The 16,273-nt window shown below is 42.5% G+C and overlaps 1 protein-coding gene across 3 annotated transcripts in view; it reads right to left on the reverse strand.

Annotated features, from left to right (window-relative positions):
- Positions 1 to 16,273, reverse strand: part of tle2a (TLE family member 2, transcriptional corepressor a) — a 47,073-nt gene that overhangs the window by 4,590 nt on the left and 26,210 nt on the right. For 2 of the 3 annotated variants that reach the window (XM_034146328.1, XM_034146327.1), the window contains exons 4-16: positions 14,053 to 14,097; positions 10,948 to 11,010; positions 10,689 to 10,763; positions 9,998 to 10,211; positions 9,238 to 9,254; positions 8,227 to 8,322; positions 7,147 to 7,191; positions 5,859 to 6,020; positions 5,094 to 5,220; positions 3,518 to 3,717; positions 3,138 to 3,211; positions 2,268 to 2,517; positions 997 to 1,244 (exon numbers count right to left, since the gene is read on the reverse strand). In XM_034146328.1, the coding sequence (XP_034002219.1) occupies positions 997 to 1,244; positions 2,268 to 2,517; positions 3,138 to 3,211; positions 3,518 to 3,717; positions 5,094 to 5,220; positions 5,859 to 6,020; positions 7,147 to 7,191; positions 8,227 to 8,322; positions 9,238 to 9,254; positions 9,998 to 10,211; positions 10,689 to 10,763; positions 10,948 to 11,010; positions 14,053 to 14,097 (1,616 nt within the window). The remainder of the gene's footprint in view (positions 1 to 996; positions 1,245 to 2,267; positions 2,518 to 3,137; positions 3,212 to 3,517; positions 3,718 to 5,093; positions 5,221 to 5,858; positions 6,021 to 7,146; positions 7,192 to 8,226; positions 8,323 to 9,237; positions 9,255 to 9,997; positions 10,212 to 10,688; positions 10,764 to 10,947; positions 11,011 to 14,052; positions 14,098 to 16,273) is intronic. The other variant, XM_034146329.1, reaches the window with a different exon arrangement.

The raw sequence follows: 16,273 nt of genomic DNA on the forward strand, positions 1-16,273 counted from the left end.
TTGACCAGTTTCCATGGCATTTACTCAAACTCCTCCTCTTACTAAGTGGTGGCATGTAATCAAGTACATTTACTTAAAGGGGACCTATCATGCAAAATGCACTTTTGTACGTCTTTTATACATGAATATGTGTCCCCGGTGTTCCAGGGAACTCACCAAGTGTCAGAAAACACAACCCTCTCTATTTTCCTCCATACCCAAATCTCTAAAAAAGGGGCTGCAACGGATCTGATCAAAACTGATCCAGATTTGAACACTGTCCTGACGTCAGGACAGTGGCGCTACGGCTATTGGGCCAACTCCACCAATCAGGAGGAGACAGCCACGGCCATTGCCGTTCGAAAGCGCTGGAGACGCTGTAGTACATATGCCAGGCCAGTAGATGGTGCTGTTCTCACAGAATCAGCCCTTACAAACACAGAGCTAGAAATGGTCAAATTGAGCAAAATGAGGCATGGCTAAAATGCATGATCTGTTTGGTATTTTGAAGAAAAAAAAAAGTATAAATATGCCTTATATAGGTATGGTCCTACACTATATTATTCAAATATAGCATGATAGGTCCACTTTAAGAATTGAACTAGTATTTTCAATTCATGCTACTTTATATTTTCACTTCACTTCATGTTTGAGCCAAATGCTGTACTTCTTACCTACATTCATTTGACATCTTATTTTACTAGCTACAATTAAGATTACTAACATCAAATATAAATAAACTAATGAATTATGATATATTATTAGAGGTTAGGATACCTAGCAGGATAACAAGTCACTCAAATAAACCTTACCTTTACTAAGAGCAACTTGGAATGATACATACAAACTAATGCATCACTAATTAAAAACACAAAAGTTTATGACATATGTTGTACTTTTCCTTTTGGTATTTACTTGAATGAGATTTTGAGGCGGAAATGTTACTACATAATTTACACTGTAGTGTTCCTACTTCTACTACAAATACTCGAGTGCTTCCTCCCCCCCCCCTCTCACCTGACCAGCGTCTGGTTGTGGAGGTCCCAGACCACGATGTTCCCGTCGCTGCAGCAGGAGAAGCAGACCTTGTTGTCGGGGGAGATGGCCAGAGCGTAGCAGGCGGGCGCCGACGACGTCAGCTCCGCCTTGATGCGAGGAGTGGGCGTGGCCAAGTCCCAGATGGACAGCGTGCTGGCCTCCCCCCCCACGATCAGGGTCCGTCCGTCTGAGAGCAGCTTGCAGGAGCGGATGTAGTTATCCCTGTTCTGATGGGATAGAAACAGAAACATTTATATCCAGTAATATATGTTGCAGCGCTCTGTAACCGTCTGATGACAAAGGGATACGGAGGTAACCGCGCTGCTACTGAGGCAGAGCAATACATAGAGAGGCTGCAGGATCTGGCTTTAGGACAAGAACACAAAGTGATCCATCCTCATCATGTGGGGGAAACAAGAGGATCATAAAGCAGCATTAGTAGACACCAGAGGAGGGAAGTAGTGGAGTGCAAATACTTCGTTACTGTACTTAAGTACATTTGTCTGGTATCAGTACTTTACTCCACTTCTTATTTTTCTGATGACTTTCTACTTCTTACATTTTGAACACAAATACCTGTACTTTCTACTTCTTACATTTGAACCCAAATACCTGTACTTTCTACTTCTTACATTTTGAACACAAATACCTGAACTTTCTACTTCTTACATGTTGAACACAAATACCTGTACTTTCTACTTCTTACATGTTGAACTCAAATACCTGTACTTTCTACTTCTTACATTTTGAACCCAAATACCTGTACTTTCTACTTCTTACATTTTCCAAACATGCTGGTTCCTTTAGTTTGAATGTGTGTTTGGTGGCGTGATCATTATTATTTAGAGTCATTGCGTGCCTATTGATTTGAACACGATCCGTGTATCCATCATTTCCTGGTCTTCTCTAAAGAAGAGGGACCAATGAAAACGTTGTCATGTTGCCGTTGTTCAGCATGGAAACATTCATTGGCTAACAATGACATTATGGTTCTATTAATATAAAGGGAGGTCAGGTACTCTTTAAAACAGCTGCTAGTTATGGGTACTTTTTACTTAAGTACATTTCAAAGCCCTCTTTACTTTTACTTGAGTAAAGAAGTTTAGTCAGTACTTCTACCAGAGTATTTTTAGACACGAGTATCTGTACTTCTACTTCAGTAAAGGATGTGTGCACTTTAGTCATCTCTGTTAAGACACAAGATGGACAACAGATGTAAGTATGAGTGCAAAACATCCGCCTCTCCTCACCAGACAGTCCAGCTGGGCCATGGGGCTCTTGCTCCCCGGCTGGCTGATGTCCCACACCTTCACGCAGCCCTTTCCTCCGGTGTAGACGTGGCGGGTGGAGGTGCTGATGGTGACGGCACACACCACCTCTCCGTGGTTCAGGGTGTGGATCTGACGGGCGTGCCGAGGGATCCCCGGGCCCAGCAGGGCGTCGGGGGGGAAGGGAACCGGCTGCATCTGGCCGTCTGCGCTCACATGGAACGAGTAGGCTCTGCGGAGAAACAGAAAGAGAAAAAGATGAATACCAAAATAAAAGCTGCAGACTAAAACGTTCTAAGATGCAGGAGGTGAGAGGGTGTTAACATCTCATTTCTGAGTTTTGTTTCTTAAAGTGGAGTTGTTTAAACTAAAAGAATAACATGGGGACAATGTAAGACTGCTGAAGAATACAGAACTCTTGTGTATAGACATTGTCTCCTCGAACTTCATTATCAACTGCAACTTGTGATTTCTGCATTTCAGAGAAACACTCCACAGACGGGGGGGCGAGTGACTCAAATCTGACATTTAATAATGACATATGGACAGAAGAATACTGGAAAGTACTCGAGTCTCTTGAAGCTGCTCTGCACTCTGACGTGACTTTGCCACTCACCTGCAGAAGCAACATACATACCCCGGAGAACAGAGGGAAGGGGAACCAGACACTGAACTTACAAAAACATTAACTATTTATTTGTAAGTGCTTCAACGCTTTTTTATTTCAATATCTTTCTTCTGACTTTCCCCTTCAACCTAATGCTTTGTTTTCCTTCTCTTGTGTTCTTGTAATCTGAGCAGAACTTAAGTTTACAGTGAACAGGTGAAGATGTATTGATAGAGGAAACTCACGGTTTCCCAGCGGCGGCTGACTGCAGGCTGGCAGGAAGCCCCCTCATGTGCGGGTGTGGAGACTCATAGCCCACCTGTAGGAGAAAGAGACAATCTAACGTGAGAAAAAAACACCTCAAAAGATCCCTGTGTTCACGAGAGAGTTCACTCATAACAAAAGAGATCAGATAAAAGCTCAGAATGAAATGAGAGCATGGTAAAGCTAGAGACTTTTTAAGAGCCAAGGTTATATATTATTGCTCTGCCTCTCAAACACTCCCATATATATATATATATATACACAGATCCCTCTGTGTCCTCTGTGACGGGTTTATCTGCTGAGGTGTTACATATGACAGTGACACAAGGATGACAAATGGTCTTCAGCGCGTGGAGCTCACCACAGGGGAGCGTCCGTATCCTGCGGCGGCTGCTGCTGCTGCTGCTGCTGCTGCCGCTCCGTTCATCTGTGGGGAGACCAGGTGGAGGCCGGCCCCGTACCCCGCCGCCACCCCCAGGTCCCCGTTCACCCCCGGGGGGAGGCCAAACGCCCCCGGAGGGTACGCTCCCTGCACCGCCAGGGTGTTCCTCAGACCCAGAGCTGCAGGAGGAGGAGGAGGGGGAGAGAGAGAGAGTCAGTTCATCATGAATCATTTAAGAGAACAGAGTATTGATTCAGGAAACAACATGGCAGTTATTCAGAGATATATATAAAGACAGCTGAGGTTATGGGGGGATGTTTAGATTCAGTCTCCAAATACAGGGAACAGTTGGATACATGGGTAGCTAAAGCATGCTAGCTAACTAGGTAAGGCAAGTGTATTTATACAGAACCTTTCAACACAAGGCAATTCAAAGGGCTTTACACAAATAAAAAACATGAAGGGGGTAGATAGATAGCTAACTTTAGATAGGTAGATAGCAGTTTTCTCAGGCAATAAAATATTGAAAAAGATGGAATAGAGTACAAATGTAATACAATGTAAATACATATAAACAGCAAATATCTACATATAGAGTAAAAAGACATAATCAGAAAGAATACATGTACTATAAAATCTGAATATATACTACAGCAGCAAAAAGGTAGACTTATTCCTCATTTCAGCATAGAGTGACGTGAGAGTGACTCCCTGTCCGTCCCTCTCTCTCCCCCTCTCTCTCTGAGTGAGACAGTGACTGACAGGCTGTGAACGAGCTGCTGCCATACAAAGAGCTCAACGCCACTAAACAGCACAAGACCACTACTGCCCCCTGCTGGCTGCCTCACCCTCCTGCAGGGAGACAGAGAGAGTGTGTGTGTGTGTGTGTGTGTGTGTGTGTGTGTGTGTGTGTGTGTGTGTGTGTGTGTGTGTGTGTGTGTTCATGTAAACGTCCCACATCATCGGTCTGTGCATGTAGCTGCATTTGCGAGGGTGTACATATGCATGCATAATGGTGTGTGTGTATGTGTATGTGTGTGTGTGTGTGTGTGTGTGTGTGTGTGTGCTCTAACAGGTGATGCGAGGAGAAAAAAGCGCTACAGTGAAATAGATGGAGGCTCATTATGAAGCCGCTCACAGTCACAGTCCATCACCTCTCCTAATCTTTCCATTTAAAAAAGTGAGGGGCGCTGAATATTTTTGCCCACAGCTGCTTATTAAGTCCAGATGGTTGTGTGTGTGTGTGGGGGGGGGGGGGGGGGTAGGCTGGCTGACACTCATACCAACTACTGCTGCTCATACAGTCACTGAAACAGAGCCAGTTCAGGATAAACATTCTGCAGAGGTACATTCATATTTCCATTTCTAATTGATGCTGTGTGCAGAGGAGGGGCGGAGAGGTTTGCCGTTTAGTCTCCTGAGTTTCCAGTGATGTAGGCAAGATTCATATTTTAACCTCAAACTAACTTTAGGGTTGTGAAGTTCAATGCCTGATTTATCAATTAGGCAGGGAAGATGTTGGGGGAATAAGAGCCATATAAGTGGAGGATCTTACCGAGGGGGTCGACACCAGGCTTGCCGGGCACAGGTCTGAACTGTGGGGGTCCGCTGGGCCCCGGGGTGTTGGACTCTTGAGACATGGGGGTCCCCGGCTTCATACCTGGAGTGCTGGACTTCTCCCTCTGGGACAGGAGAGAATAAAGAGACAAGGGTTATTAAACTTAGACGGAAAAAAAGGACTTCATTAAAAATAACTTGAATTCCTCATTGGTGGCGCTGTTGAGCCATTCTTTACACTGCTATGCAAGACCTAGATTTTACATGTGTTTTCATCATATGTTTGAGTTTATTGTCGAGTTTGATCCAGCTTGGAGTAACATCAGGCCCTCACACAATCTAATTGTTTCGTAATAAAAAACTATAAAACTGATAATTATCAACTAACGCCTGTTGTCAGTGCATTGTCAAAGCATTGAACATTACATGACATGTCACTTGTTAGACGCTTTTTATCCAAAGCGACTTACATACTCAATACTGTGGGAAATCCCCACAGGAGCCATTTGGGGTGAAGTGTCTTGCCCAGGGACACAACGACATGCTGACTGCAGTGGGGTTTGAACCTGTGACCTCCTGAACCTGTGGCCTCCTGATCCCCATACCAAGGCTCTATCCACTGCACCACACGCCTCCCGTTGAACCATGATGGATACATACATATATATGACACATGTTCTACATGGATAGTGATAACACGTATCATATGTCTTTTCTATCTTATCTGTCCATGTCTGTGCTCCATACAGCTGTGGGGGTGTACCTGTGGGGGCTCTTTGCCGCGGGACGGGGAGGGTGCGCTGCTGGAGGAGGCCAGGGAGGCCGGGCTGGCCTGGGGCGGGGCTTCTTTACGGGACGGGGGCATCTTGTCCAGGCCGTTCTCCCTGGACGAGTAGGACTGCACACTGCGGGGGGACGAGGGGTCCTGAATTCAAAAACACACACAACTTCATTAAACAGGACAGGAACAAGAAGCAATGGCGGTTCATTCAGTCAGTGTTTCAGTACTGGGAACACAGAGGGTCGCATGGAAATCAATCTGTGTCTCTTTCTGTTCTCATGTGGCAACTCTTTTCTTATCTCGGATAACCATGGTGACTTTTCTCAGATGTGCTAAATGTCTCCAAGTCAGACTTGCACAAATGAATGCTGGATCTTGCGTTAATGACTCCTGTTCATACTGACCATGCCAAAATCACCTCCTAATGTTTTCAAATGTCACTTCACTTCAAGTATTATTGTTTTTCAGCTTCAGTAGTCTAAGTCAAATGTAAATAAGTGGCTGTCTTTTTACTACGACATTTATGTTTTTCTGTAGAAATCTGTGTGTGGAAACACAAAGGAGCCGAACAGTAGCTTTCTGTAAACGTTTGCAGAGAACAAGGACTGTAGATATTGTCCTCCATCCCTTTGGAAGCACATTAATGACGAATGTTGAAAGAAAATGATTACAGCGAGAACATTTCAGCATTAGTGTTATATGAACAACAGAAGCTTGTTTTAAAAAACAGGCTTAAAAAACAGTGAACCTATCCTTTCACTGCTTATGCTATCTATTGTTGTTTTAAAAGAAGGTAGGATAAATCCCTGGCACCAGAAGACTTTTTCCGGACAAGACCCACCCAACACGTCAATGTAAAAGCTTTCGGGAACTGTGTCTATTCTCAGTTACTGTCATCTCATACAAAATGGACTCTTACATATTCATTTGGGAGTCAAACATAATCATTTTAAGTACAAAAAAACAATGATTTCCATCTTTATATTATAAAATGTGCTATGCGTCTTGTCTGCATTCAGTCATAAAAGTCATACATACAGGAGTGTACATAAACATGTAGGAAGCGCAAAGAGTGTGTATGCATATGTACTTTATAGTTGTTCATATTGTGAAATAATAAGGGCAGGGGTAGAGGAGAAGAAGGGAGGGAGGGGGATCATTATTATTATTATTTATATTATTCAGATGTTCCTGTTAGGTGTGTTTACATGATGTATGCAGATGAAAGCGTTGAGGTGAGGCAGATAAAGGCCGGCGGCCGGATACTAACCTCATCCACCACCAAATTATCATCACTCTTATCCGCATCGCTGCCCTGTGAGAGGAGAGAGAGGAACATTAGATATTCCCTTTTTACAGTTTGATGTATGTAGATTACATGTAGAAATATACAACACATACAGTCATGCACAAATACAGGTGTGCGAGTGTGTGAGTGAACACCTTTAAAACAGTTGTATTAAACATCTTCTGTTTTTATTTGCATTGCAAACAGAGGAATATCAAATATATCATCTTGAGATTTTATAGCTTGAGATTTTTTAAATGCAATGGACAGTGCAAATGTGTGTCATTAGTTTGAAATGTAGGGAGGTCAAATCCTCTCAAGGGCACTTTGGCATTTGATATTGCTAGCGTTCTCGAATTGAATAGCTACTAGATATGAATTTGTCCCACAATAAAAAAACATTCCTTTTCAGAACTGAATAGAACTGCAAGATTTGTAAAAAGATAATTAGTTGTGAATATCTTTGAAGGATTTTCCCGCTGCGATGCGATATGATTGAATCATAACTCTCATTATCGTAATAGAATATAATAAAGAAGCCCTTTTTATGCTCATTTTCAGGCTCATATTTGTATGTTGTGCCTCCTCCGTCTGTCAGGAAAGGGAAAACACACAAAAAAGCACAATAGGGCCTCTTTAAGAGATGTGTTACTTATTCTATAGAATATGATTTATAGGGTTGAAATCTCTGCAGCTCCACAATACTTCAATTAATAAGGTATTTTACACATTTATAGCCCTTCAAATGTTTGCTTCCATATTGTCAAAGCCGACATAATATCTGTGACTATTTACACCTGACTCTTACGCTCCTGTTTCTAGTCTTTGTCTTAAGATATATCTACTTGTTTGGCTTTAGGGGACACTACAATTGATGCGTCTGCTTATCCACAAAACCGCCAATAATACAGTGATGGCAGCAGATACAGATGATTTGAAATACGGTTGATAAAGAAGAGCACGATCCGAGGTATGCAGTATAGCAACACCTGGTCTTAGGAGGCAGAGTTGTGTGAAACTGCAGGTGCTTAAACATTTAACAGTGTGGAGAAAGAGCCTCACATAGTCAGTCATGAACTCCTTCTCCTCAGCTTTCCTCTTCTTGCCGTTGCTGAGGTATTCTGCCGCCCGACCCTTATCCCCATTGGACAGAGAGCTCTGCAGGAGGAGAGAGAGAGAGAGAGAGAGCAAGAGGGTGAGGCAAGCAGCAATAAAAGGGGGAGATGTGCATGGAGGGGAAGGCAGGAAGGAGTGAGGGCAGTGAGGGAGGAAGAGGGTGATAATGAGGTGAGAGGGACTGCATAAATCATGTCAGGCTCATAAGCTGCGGAGATTAATGTGAGAGAAGAATATCAGCCGGCATCGACCGGCGGCTCGCTGGAGGAGAGGAGGGAGAGGAGGGAGAAAGAGAACGCTTCAAGTTTTCTTTAGGGCCGCAGAGAAGACTGGGGAGCAGTGAGAGTGTGTTCTGATACACAGCTTTTTAAATAACTCAACCGTCATAACTTTTAGGCAGTGTTGAAATAATGCTGAGATCTGAATCGTCCCCATACAAGGATCAGCTTCAGTGACTGAACACCAGTGTATGGTATGAATATATTTAAGTCTCTGTCGAAGTCTCACATTTTTGTTGATTTAACGATATGTAAATTCTTAGAAAAATAATCTGCACATATTTAGGAAAATCAACTAGTCATACAATTAATATTTAGTACAAAACTGTAGAAAATGCTGTTTTCAGTCACAAATACGGACATTTGCAGCTAAATAAACTCAAAAAGGCTTTATTTTACGGGAATGTAAGCATAGTTTAATAAATATAAAATATTGAATAAATATCTAAGGAAATTCCCTTTAATTAGAATCGTAAAAAGTATTACATAAATGTGTAAAAAGTATAGTAACGCATTTTCTAACTGACAAAAAAAAGCTGACTTTTCTGGTTTTTACAGCCATAGAAAACAGAAAACCTGTCCCCACGGAATTTGCCGACAGGTTTTTTTTTTAAACCTGCTGAACAATTGTGTGGAAGACTGTGCGTGTACTTGATATAAATGATTGTGTGGTACTCACTGGTCCTGCTTCACGGTCTGTTCATTCCAAGAAGAAGCACCACAACACATCCAGGAATCGGCCACAGGACAGCAAGTTCATAAACACAACACACACACACACACACACACACAGAAATGCATCATTATCTGCCATCACTTTACGTCACTATACAGCTGATGACTCAGTGGGAAAATATCCCAGAGGAGTGTTATTATCAGATCTCTCCTGTGCCCTGCCAAAAACTCAAAGCAAAGCTAATCGTCGGGATCCAAGCTCTGTGTTTACTCTGCACCACCCCCCCCCCCCCACACCTCTACTCTGAGAAACTAATCCCAGACCACCATTCATTAAGAGCAGGGGTGTCAAACATATGGCCCGTGGGATGTATAGCTTTGCATAGTGTAAACATTACAATGAAGAATTTACTGCAATTTTCACAACTTGTATGTATTTTGTATGTCTACATGTACAAGGCAGGGGGATCACTTCTTCCATAATAGTTCCCACTTCAGTTTGTATGGTGGTGTGTCAGTGCAGCTGGTCAGGGTGTAGAAATGAGTAGAAAATAATTTCTAGAAGTTGTTTTGATCGTAAAGTAAAAATACTATATTGTTCAGTTCCAGATTCCTGTGACTAAATATATGATGTGCCTTTGTAGATACACTGTGATCTGTAAGTCGTAATGCACATGTGTATTCAACCCCGATCAAGAGTTTTAAACTTTCAGGCACAGGAACCAAGAGAGACGAGTGAAGCATCATTCAGAGTGTTGCTGTACCTCTGTGGTGCTCCGCGGCGGCGGCAGCGGCGGCGGCTGCCTCCAGGTGAGCTCGCTCATCTTTGGCAGCCAGCTGAGCCCCCAGAGCGCCAGACAGCGCCAGCAGGCTGGACCCCCCCCCCAGCGCCAGCCCGGGGTGGGACAGTCCTGACGGGTGAGGGCCCATCGGCAAACCCTGAGCATGCTGAGAGAGGTGCTGGGCCTGGAGCTGTTGCTGTAGAGAGGAAGAACGGGAGAAGTGAAGTAAAAAGATAAAGGACACTAGATGAGATTTGTGTGACTTACAAGCAATGAGGCTAAACAGGAAGTGATTAAGGAGGTAGAAAGAAGAGGGAACTAAGTGCTGCGATGTGTACGAAGGGGCAACAACTGAGATAGTGGTAACCAAATCAGTGTGATGGGAATACAAAAGAAAATGTTATAATTCAAAGTCAATTTAACTATATAAATCCTATTTGCACATGAAATATTTGGAAAAACTCAAATTTGATAGGACCCGTTATGTAATCGTAGCAGGTAATGCCACTTGAATACAAAATAATTCAAAATAGTCATCCACTTATAAAGATAAGTCTGTATATTTAAGAATGGGCAAGTGGATGTTTGCCTCAATAAAAGGAAAAGAAAGGAAATTCAATTAATGGTGGGATAAGGTACACCCGCTATGAGGCAGAGGGGGGAGCCCACGTACCCCTATCGAAGCATTTAGCTCCCCCATGGTCACCTGTTTGGCGCGCTCCATGGCCTGGACCACCTGTTGTTGATGCTGTGGGACAAACCAAAAGGTCAGTAAAGGCAGGTGGGTTCAGAATCAAATTAAAATGTGTTCTTTGTGCTCGGTCAGACAGGAGAGAGAATGGGCTGAATACTGTACACAGTTTAAGTGTGTGTGTGTGTATATGTGTGTGTATATGTGTGTGTGTGTGTGTGTGTGTGTGTGTGTGTGTCACCTCCTGTGACAGGAATGGGATGAGCTGAGCACAGATCACGTTCAACCGCTTGGCAATCTCCGTCTGAAAGAAACAAAAAGAAGATCCTGTTGCTTTGATGAATAAACACACACACACATCCGCAAAGCTAAGATTGAGCTTGAACAAAAAGGAGACACACACTCCTAAAGGTTAACCACACACACAGCGTGGCCCGTTTCTCCCAGGGCCGGTGTGGTAAATATTTCAGCTGCTTACATTTGGTCCATGCAAATGGAAACTCTGCCAGGGAGTTTGGCTAAAATATTCATGGACAGCATCTGCTGCGGCCTCAGCCAGCCCACACAGTGTGTGTGTGTGTGTGTGTGTGTGTGTGTGTGTGTGTGTGTGTGTGTGTGTGTGTGTGTGTGTGTGTGTGTGTGTGTGTGTGTGTGTGTGTGTGTGTGTTAGAAGATTCATCATCTTTCCTCTGTGTGTGTGTGTGCGCATGTGTTACTCATGTGTCCTTGCATGTCGGTTTGTCTGTGTGTGCGTTTGCATTTTGCATGCTTGAGTGTGTGTGTGTGTTTCCTGCTGGGGGTCAGTGATTCTTGCTGTGGGTGTGTGTCTGTCTCGATCTGCTCTACTACGCAGCCAACAGCACCCCCCCCCCCTCCCTACTCCTCATCTCTTTCCATCTTTCTTTTCATCAAACTCCATGTATCGCTCTTTCCATCCATTCCTCGTTCCATTTCTCCTTCCCCAGTGTTAGTGCAGTTATCAGTGTTACAAGCGATGTCATGTGACGTCGAACAGACACACACACACACACACACACACACGTTTAGCGGCAGGCCCAACGAGGCTGTTAGGAACCGTAATGATATGCATGCAGAGATCATGACAAGATCATTATGGCCGCAGGCTGTTTTTCTACTTGACAGCTAGACTCTGCTGTGTGTGTGTGTGTGTGTGTGTGTGTGTGTGTGTGTGTGTGTGTGTGTGTGTGTGTGTGCGTGTGTGTGCGTGTGTGTGTGTGTGTGTATTCATGTGTATACAAATATACACAAACACACTCCCCATCCCATTCTCTCTCTTAAGTGATTTATTGATGCCGGACTGAACTTCCACCCCCTCCATTTTTCTTTTTTTTTTCTCCCTCCCTCCACTCTCCATTTTTCAGCCAGGCAGCATGCTCCCCTCCCTCCCTCCATCCTCCCCTCCCCCACTCCCTCCATCCTCTGAATCCATCACCCCCCACCCCAAGGGAGACACAATGATTTCTTGTTAGAGAACTCCAACTACTAAATGACATCTTCAGGAGCGTGAGGAGGGGTTGGGGGGTTGGGTAGGGGGGGGAGAGAGAGAGAGAGAGAGAGAGAGAGAGAGAGAGAGAGAGAGAGAAAGAGAGAGAGGATAAAGAGGGGGAAATTAAAAGAGGGGGCGGAGGAAGGAGAGGAGGAAGAAGAGGAGGAGGAAGAAAAGGGCAGATTGGGTTGAGAAAATGACAGCCAATGAGGATGTGGGAGGGAGAGGAGAAATAAGACAGAGAAAGAAGAAACAGAAGGAAGGCGGGGGCGGGAGAATCGAGATTTGGGGGGGGGGGGGAGGAGAGGGGGGGGGGAGAAGCGGCACGACAAAAGCGATTGAGATGGTGAAATGAACGGAGTGAGAGAAAGAAAGGCAGGAAAGGCAGTGACCTGATTTAAAGTGAAATTCAGCATGGACTGTGTGTCTGAGAGGAGACGGAGGTGGAGGAGGGAGAGCAACGGGGAAATGCAGAAAGAAAAATAAATCAATGGGAAGGAAAAGAGACGGAGACAAGGACGGGGGAAGAAATGGAGATTAAGAGAGAGCAGCATTTAAAAAAGAGAAAGTAAGATGGGAACTGAGAGGAGAGGAGAGAGACTGAAGGGATGGATGGGTTACTCTTCATTTCAAGCTACCGTACACAATGTTTTAACGTATATATATATATATATATATATATATATATATATATATATATATATAGTACACTATATATTGTTATATGTTCAGTAGATTGGTATATTAGAGAGTATTCTAATGTATTCTGTATATTTTATAGTGTTATAAATATATATAATAATATATGTATTTTCTTTTATTCTCTTTTTAAGAAATGTTCTAGGGCTTGTAGATTGACTGTCAAAATGCTGCTGTCACAAAACTATTTCCAAACTTGGGATATATAAACACAGGGTTCATACACTTTTTCACCAATGATTTTCAATGACTTCTCCATGACCTTTACCTAATTTTCCATGACCAAATAAATTACTCTTTCTCAGCGGTACCACTGAAAATGGTTTATTTTAACATGGAACAGGAAAATAAGGTCTGCATATGAAACCTGTTGTGCCTATCTAAAACAAATCAAATAGGCTTACTAGCTTCTACACGCTAAAGCAACTAAAATCTCTCACCAGCAAAATACCTCGTCAGTTAAATGCCATTTTACGTTTCATTACTATACAGTATTTATTATCATTATAGTATTACTATTTCGGCGATTAGATAAAATATAAATTATATTTGATGCAACTTTAATTACATTTCCATGACTTTTCCAAAACTTTGGGAAAAATATTGTTTTCCATAACTTTTCCAGGGCCTGGAATTAGCTTTTTGAATTTCCATGACTTTTCCAGGTTTTTAATGACCGTAAGAACCCTGTAAAGTATCTGGATGGATGGATGGATGGATGGATGGATGGATGGATGGATGGGTGGATGGGTGGATGGGTGGATGGATGGGTGGGTGAGGGGGGGGACGACGACCAAGGCAGTAACAGACAGGGATTTATGACGAGTGGCATTTTTAGAGGCTTGAGGAAGGGCAGAGTATTCTCATCTGTCTCTCGTTGGAGCAGAAATGAATTCTGTTTGTGAATCCTATTAACGCCTCCGCAGCATGACAGCCCTCCGTCAGAGGGAGGACTGACATCACAGCGGCAGAGAGACACGGCGGAAAAGACAGACTAATTTTCCTGAAAATGATTAGTTACTTTGAGTAGAGTATTGGGTGAAAAGAAAGAAGGCAGGTATAATAATCCAAGAGAATAATGCAAAGTTTAAAGAAGAATATGAGGCAGGAGGGTATGAGAGACACCAGAAGCTCACTCACCTGTTTGTGCATTTCAATGTTAAGGCCGTAGGACATCTCGTAATACTGAAACACAGAGGGGAACATCAGTTAATATGCATGAAATACAAAAAATAAAATCACACAGCAGTCATGTGTGGAGCACATAAAGGAGGAAGTTTCATTATTCTTATAATATACATATCCACTTGGGATCATGATTATCTTATTTTTAAATACTGAATGAGGAATGCAGACATTGTGTGAATAGAACATGGTAATATGATAAATTATTAACACAAACTCAATACATACTGTGCATAAAACATAAGTAATGACATCTCCTGCAAACAGTCTTTTAAAGGGGCCCCGTTATGCTCATTGTCAGGTTTCATAACCGTCTCGATTTAGTGCCTCACATGTCTCCGTGCTTTAATGTTCAAAAAGCTCTTTATTTTTCTCATACTGCCTGTGCTGCAGCACCTCTTTTCACCCTCTGTCTGAAACCAGAGCCCAGTCTGCTCTGATTGGTTAGCTGGCCGGCTGTGTTGTGATTGGTCAACTGCTTACAGATTAGCCTAATCACGTACAATGTGTTGGAGCACTAGCCAATAGAAACGTCAGTGTTGCATAGTAATGTCACTATATGTTTGTGTTATGTGTTATGTGTAACGTTGCTGCCTTCTTGGCCAGGTCAGCATTGAAAATGAGATTTTATCTCAATGTTTTTTTATCTGGTTAAATAAAGGTTAAATAAAAAATAAAAGTTACAGAAGTAAACAAAAAGTTGAGGTTTTTCAGGCAGAGGGTGTTTCTCAATGTCGAGGAGGCTTCCTTGGTAGCACATGTTAGCGCTGCTCAATTAATCGCATTTAAAATCGCAATTACGATTATGGCTTGCAACGATTATGAAAACAACGTAATCGGAATAAAACGATTATTTTTTATTATTATAATTACTTTTTTTTTTTATATAATATTTTTTTATTGGTTTTTCAGTTGAATTATACTTAAAGTTCAGGGTAATCAACTGTTAAAAACATACTGTTCACATTTTTTCTCCAATAAATGTATGTTTTCAAAGTAAATGGATAATCGTTTTTTAATAATCGTGATATCAATTATTGACCCAAATAATCGAGATTATGATTTTTGCCATAATCGAGCAGCCCTAGCACATGTGCCTCCGAGTCAGGTCCTTCAGAAGCGAGGCAAGAATCCTTCCTAACCTCGGAAAACGAAGAATGGTGGAACAGGCTAACAGGTGTGCGTCATATGCGAGGCCCCGCCTTAAATGGAACGCGATTTCCGCCAAAGATTTGGAAATTGGTCCGTGCGCAAAGCATTGTGGGGATTTTAAGACCGCGGAGTCTACACATGTGCAGCCTCGAAATTTCCCGCAACGAAGTACGCCAGCCTCGGTAGAATTCCAAGTATCCTGGACATTAGAACAGTCCTTCGGCGGGACTCGATGACGTAGTATGCTTGAAATAGTGGCTCTGGAGCAGCTTTCCTCGACATTGAGAAACACCCAGAGTGTGTAGGAGGGAACTTTGGGATTCTAGCCTTTGCAGACCATTAATATGCACAAAAACGTATATAACACACTGCAGGAAATTGAAAACCACAAAAAGCATAAAAGAGCCTCTTTAAATCAAATAGAAATCTTATAACTTAAATCATGACACCACTTGGCGACGACTCCCAAAAAGAGATGTTAAACTCGCATCACTTCATTTGCTATAAGCAATTTGTGCAACTGATGTACTGAGGCGATTCAGTTTTATTTTATCTGCACAATGATAAAATGCTGAAGTGATACAAATGATAACAACATATTAGAACACAGGAAAGTCTGTTATTATTCTATTTTCTTTTTTTTTAATGGAAACAAAGCCTATGAAAAGCCTCAAACCAACACTGAATTAATCCTACAGTCAATCCCACATGTTGGAGAAAATACTCACTGGCACACCAAAGATGGATTCTTTTTGGCTGAAAGTCATCCCCCACAAATACAATATGTATTCCCATTGTTTAGGTAAAGTGATCTAAAAACTGCGGTACCCATCAATAGATGTGACCTGCTTTTAAAGTGCCGACAGAGTAGGGAAGTCAAAAACGGTTGAATGATGGACAACAATGTTCTTAGTTTTGATGGGATTTGTAAAAAAAAAATTAAAAAAACGTAACAAAAAAAGGTTCAACTTGTGTTGTAAAAAGATTGTGAGCCTTTTCCCTTAAAAGAAAAACAATTACAAAT

The sequence above is a fragment of the Trematomus bernacchii genome, unplaced genomic scaffold, assembly GCF_902827165.1.
Source record: "Trematomus bernacchii unplaced genomic scaffold, fTreBer1.1, whole genome shotgun sequence".
Taxonomy (NCBI): Eukaryota; Metazoa; Chordata; class Actinopteri; order Perciformes; family Nototheniidae; genus Trematomus; species Trematomus bernacchii.